Genomic DNA, 6000 nt, shown 5'->3' on the forward strand with positions numbered 1-6000 from the left:
ACCTGATAAAGGGCAGCTATGAAAATCTACAGCTAACATCACACTTAATGGTGAAAGACTGAATACTTTCCCTCCAAGATCAGGAACAAAACAAGAAAATGTCTGCTTTCACCACTTCTATTCAACTTTGTACTAGAAGTCCTAGCCAGGGTCATAAGACAAGAAAAAAATAAATAAAAAGCATGTAGACTGGGAAGGAAGAAGTGTTCCTCTTCCTAAATGATAGAAATATTCATGTAGAAAATGCTAAGGAAATGACAAAAAAGCTACTAGAATGAGTGTGATGAGAAAAAACACTATTTTGAGTTGCTGCCTAGGCATTTTACAGTGTTCTACCCTGCTCATACCAACAGTGTGGACATTTAGATAAACACCAAGCTTCAGAGTCCTGCCATAAATTCCTGCTTTGCTTTTCCCAGGGCACCTTTTAAAACAGTCACTTAGAGCTAAGCCCTCAAAAAGTTAGTGACCTCTACCCCAACCACCTTAAACGTACTAGGTGCTTGCTACCCTGCTTTCTATCTCCTGTTTGCTTGTGAACTGAGATGGAGGACTGCCCTTCCCCCGGTTCATTGTGCCTCCCCACACATTTCTGAGATATATAAGTAATAAATTTTGTGACTCTACTTCCTTTGTGTGGATGTATTCAAACTATGCCTTCAATCAAAACAAGCTCATGGTTTCACATTCCCAAAGTGAGAACTCCGATACTGAGGGAGCTACCTGCCAAACCCCTGTGGATAGCTTGTGCCCCCTCATTCAGCAAGTCATAATCTGCATATTCTTAATTCAATACACCAGCTCCAGCTTCTCAACACAGTGAGTTTAGCAAGGTTTCAGGATATAAGATCAATATATAAAAATCAATTTCTATATACTAGCAATGATCAATTGTTAAATCAAATTTAAAATTCCATTTGCAGTAGTATAAAAGTTCATAAAATACTTAGGAATAGGTTTTTTAAAGACATAAAATTTCCATACTGAAAACTACAACATATTGCTGAGAAAAGGTAAAGACCTATTAAATGGAGAAATACACCATGGATTGAAAGATTCAATATTATCAAGATTCAGTTCTCCCCAAATTTGATCTATAGATTCAATGAAATCCAAACCACAATCCCAACAGGCTTTTTATTATAAATTGATAAGCTGATTGTAAAATTCATATGGAAATGCATAGGATCTAGAATAGGCAAAACAACTTTGGAAAAAAATAAATTTGGAAAACTTACACTTCCTGATCTCAACACTGATTATAAAACCATAATAAGCAAGAGAAGCTGGAAAGGCCATAAAGAAGAACAAATGGATCAATGGAACAAAATAGAGAGTTTAGGAATCAATTCACATTTCTTCAACTAATTTTTCACAAGAATACCAAAAAAATCAATAAAGGATAATTTTTTCAACAAATGAGGTTGGAGAATTGATGTATGGAAAAAAGTGAACCTCAATCCCTGTGGTTGCCAGCCTCCAAGAACCCTTAAAGACTCTCATCTCTTGGTATTCATGCCCTTGTATAGTCCCCTACCACAGAACAGGGCTGGTCTGCATGAACAATAGGATATTGCAGAAATGATGGCGTGTGACTTCTGAGGCTAGGTTACAAAAGACATTGCAGCTTTGCCCTTGTTTCTCTTGGATCATTCTTTCTGGACAAATCCAGCTACCACATCATAAGGACACTCAAGGAGTCCTGTGGAAATGTCCATTAGGTGAGGAACTGAAGCCTCTTGTCAACAACCAGCTCAACTGCCAAGCATGTGAGTGAGCCATATTGGAAGTAAATCCTCCAGCCCAGTCTAGAGGACTGTAGCCCACCTGACATCTGCAACTTTATGAGATCCTGAGTAAGAAGCTCTCAGCTAAGTCACACTCAGATTCCCAATCTACTGAAACTGTGAAATATGAAATGTTTAAAGCCATTAAGTTTGGAGGTAATTTGTTCCACAATAGACAAGCAATGCAATCCCTGCATCACACCATACACAAAATTAATTTAATATGAAACACACCCCTAAAAGTAAAGTTAAAAGTATAAATCTTTTAGAGGAAACATAGGAAAATCTTTGTGCTCAGGGAGTAGGCAAAGGTTTCTTAGATAGGACACAGAAAACAATAACTATGAAAGAAAAAAACTGATAAATTATACTTCATTGAAATTAAAAACTTCTGTCCATCAAAAGATTGCTAACACAATGTGTATATATGTATATAAAATTATATATATATACATAAAATCATCACACTGCACACCTTAAATATCTTACAATTTTGTTTGTCAATTATACCTCAATAAAGCTGAAAAAAGATCATTAATAAAATGTATAGGCAAGCTGCTGACTGAAAGAAAATATTCACAATACATATATCATGAAGGACTTGATTCCATAATATATAAAGAACTCCTACAAATCAATAATAAAAAGGCAGTCTAATTTTTTAAAGTGGGCAAAAGACTTGAACAGACACTTCAAAAAGGAAGATATAAAAATGGCCAATAAGTACATGAAATGATGCTCAACATCACTAGTCATTAGGGGAATGCAAATTAAAACCATAATAAGATGCCATTATACACCGCTAGAATAACTAAAACTAAAAAGACTGACAACATTAAATGCTGTCAGTGATATGGAGCAATGGAGACTTTTATACCTTGCTGATGGGAGTGTGAAATGGTGCAACCACCTAACATCAACCCTATGACCGGCAATTTCATTAAGAGGTATTTACCCAGAGAAGTGAAAACATATGTCTACAAATATAACTGTTCAAGAATGTTCACAGCTGGCTTATTAACAACAGTCTAAATGTGGAAACAGTCTAAGTCAATAGGGAAAACGTATAAACAAACTGTGGAATATGTATACAATGGACAACTATTCAATAATAAGAAGAGGGGCTTCCCTGGTGGCGCAGTGGTTGAGAGTCCACCTGCCGATGCAGGGGACATGGGTTCGTGCCCCAGTCCGGGAAGATCCCACGTGCCACGGAGCGACTGGGCCCGTGAGCCACAGCCGCTGAGCCTGCGCGTCCGGAGCCTGTGCTCCGCAACGGGAGAGGCCACAACAGTGAGAGGCCCGCGTACCGCAAAAAATAAATAAAGAAAGAAAGAAGAAGAAGAAGAAACAAACTACTGATACACACAACAACATGGATGAACCTCAAAGACATTATGCTGAGCAAAAGCCACTAGACTTGAGTGTGTACTGTACAATTCCATTCATATAAAATTCTTGAACAGGCATATCTAATCTAACATTTTAAAAACAGAATATCAGTTGCCAGGAAGGGAAAGGGGGCAGTTGACTGGATAGGGACACAAGGGAACTTTCCACAGCAACATAAGCGTGTGGTTAACACATGTATACTTCTGTCCGAATTCTATAGCTTAGATTTGTGCATTTTGATTTACATAAATTTTAAAGAAAAAGAACCATATAAAAGAATAAGTTGTGGGTGGGAAGTGGAACAAGTTACAGATAATAGAGGGTGACAGAATGTTGGTAATTTTGGAGCTGGGTGATGGCTAGACGGGAGTTTATTATACCATGCTGTTTACTTTGTATTTGCTTGAAATTTCCATAACAAAGCTAAAAACAGAAAGCCAAAGACATAAACCATAAACCCAATGTTTAGCTGATTCATCTGAAATACAATTACTCTGTCAAATTGCTGTAAAAGTTTCTAATCACTCTCAATTTCTATATGCAATTTGTTGCCATCCAGTTACAAACCATCTATGCCTGGCACCAGCTGCCAGCCCACACTATTCAACAGCACTGTCCTAACCTGTTTTGCCTCATTTTTCTTCTTCACCAAATAATAACAGGAAGAGCAACAACATTTGCCCCTTAGAAGTTTTATGAGGATTAAATAATAAAGTATGTAGAGTGCTTTGACCAGTGCTTGGCATACAACTCTTCCAAAAGCATTAGCTATTAGTCTCATTAATACAACCTGTTACCATTTTTTTTTAATTCCTAGGATCTATTTAGTTGCCAGTAACTAAACAGGCAACTAAGAGATATAGAGTTTACTCTCCTCAGAATGGGAGCCACTGAAGGGTTAGCAGAAAAGCCCTATAATATGAATTGTGCTTTAGAAAGAACACTTGCATCTCAGCCAGTCCTCATGAATGTTCAGCTTATTAATGGGCTGAAATTTCTGTATTTTAAATATAGTATGTATATTTCTACCTAGGGATATTTATCAGCACTTGTACAGAAAGCAGAAGGTTTTGTTTCAAAATGATACTTCTGTAGAGCTCTCCTCAGAGGACAACTGAATATATTTGCAAATACAGTATATTAGGTAATTTCATCTGCTGGTCTGGATCTAATCAAATGAAATTGTCACCAAAACTAATTTAGGGTCAACAGTGTTTCTACACTAATGATGACCTGAGGCAGACAAGCTATCAGGACCCTGTTATAACCGAGAAACTGTTAGGATAAGTACCTTCTTATACTCTTCTATCTAGTAGAGACAACCCAAGTTCCGCTGACTGTGCCTTATAAGACACTCTATAGCACAAGGAAGAGTATTGTGCAGGTTTCCAGCACATGCAATCTTGTTACCATAAAGTGTAATTTAAACACAGACCCTAATACCACTGTTACCCCAATTTAAAAAAGTATACTTTATTTTCCAACCACACAAATGACAAAGTACGTATTTCTATAAACACCATTCCCTAAATTTTAGGGAACTAGTAACCTAAACATAAAAACGAATCTGCTTATTCTACTAGCAACTATTTTCATGGCAATTTGAAGTAATAAAACAAAATAAAATGTGTTGGAAAAAAGTCAAGTGAAAAGCAAAATAATGTTACTCCAACAAAATCAACTGTCTTTAAACAGAATAAGTTTTTCTTTCCTTTCAAATAAAGAGAACCAAAAATGTCAGCAATAAAAGCGCACGTAATTAACATAAATCACAGCGATGCTATGCCATGGAATAAGAAAACAGACAAGTTACCGATTCACAGGTCAGAAACATTCTCCATACCCCTGCCTGTATTGTAACCAGTGAACTGTAGAACTCTAAGACTTTCTGAAAGTTGCAAAGAATTCAGTAACTCGTATAAAACCTCATTAACAATTACTGAGATACCACAAACACCTGTTGCCAGTGTGTTCCGACCGTGGCTTTTAAGTGGAAATGTTTACGTGCAAAAGCCCTGGGTGCGATAACTGGGCGAAGCCCCCTCGGGCATATTCCCCGCCGCTGGGATTAAGGAACTGGGAAAATGGGGGGGCTGTGGGGGTAAATGCTGCCTCTGCCCCACACCTACTCGGCCGCCATCCTCCCGCCCGCGCTCCACTGCGCAGGGTACTCACAGCTCTAGTCTCGTACAGGACCAGTTTCTGAACCGAGCTGATAATGGGGGCGGCGGCCGCAGGCATGGCCCGAGCTAGTGGGGGCCCCCAAGGCAGGGCCCCAGGCCGCGGCCCAGGTTGTGGCAGCCTCTGTCCTCTACCCCAGGAGACTCGAAGAGAAGACGTCTCAGACCCTGCACCCCAGCTTCAGCCGAGAAAAACGCCGCCTGGTCGACAAATGTATAGACAACCAGCTAACACGCTTAAGTGTTTCCGGATCCTACGCTCCACCTCCAGGCAAGCCCAGCCCCAGGCACGGAGGGGGCGGGGCTGGAGGGTGCACCATAGAGAGGTCGTGTAGAGGTTCCCAGAACCTGCGTACTGCCGAGGGAGGAAGCAAAGAGCGCCATCTTTGGTACTGGCAAGAGAAAAAATAGGCGGCGAAAGGAGCTGCTGGTTTAGTCAAATCTCTCGTTTATCTGGTCCTTCTCTTTAGAAAAGTAGATCTTTTGGGACTGGATTGCTTCTTTTGAAGGGGTTCTCCGAGTTGCAGGTAGATCCATTTCCAAGTTGGTCTGTTTTCCCCCGCCTACTTCTGCGTTCTTGGAAACCTAACAATGTTCTTTCACTGAGTGTGTTTTCCCCGCCGCCCTCGCTCTCTTTGTTG

At 39.6% G+C, this 6000-nt stretch overlaps 1 protein-coding gene across 1 annotated transcript in view; it reads right to left on the reverse strand.

The window, feature by feature from the left end:
• Positions 1-5626, reverse strand: part of FIG4 (FIG4 phosphoinositide 5-phosphatase) — a 143452-nt gene extending 137826 nt beyond the window's left edge. Inside the window, exon 1 of the mRNA XM_067702364.1 lies at positions 5355-5626. Coding sequence (XP_067558465.1) covers positions 5355-5420 — 66 coding nt within the window. The 5' untranslated portion in view covers positions 5421-5626. The remainder of the gene's footprint in view (positions 1-5354) is intronic.
• Positions 5627-6000: the final 374 nt, after the last annotated feature.

Source organism: Pseudorca crassidens, chromosome 13, assembly GCF_039906515.1.
Source record: "Pseudorca crassidens isolate mPseCra1 chromosome 13, mPseCra1.hap1, whole genome shotgun sequence".
Classification (NCBI taxonomy): domain Eukaryota; kingdom Metazoa; phylum Chordata; class Mammalia; order Artiodactyla; family Delphinidae; genus Pseudorca; species Pseudorca crassidens.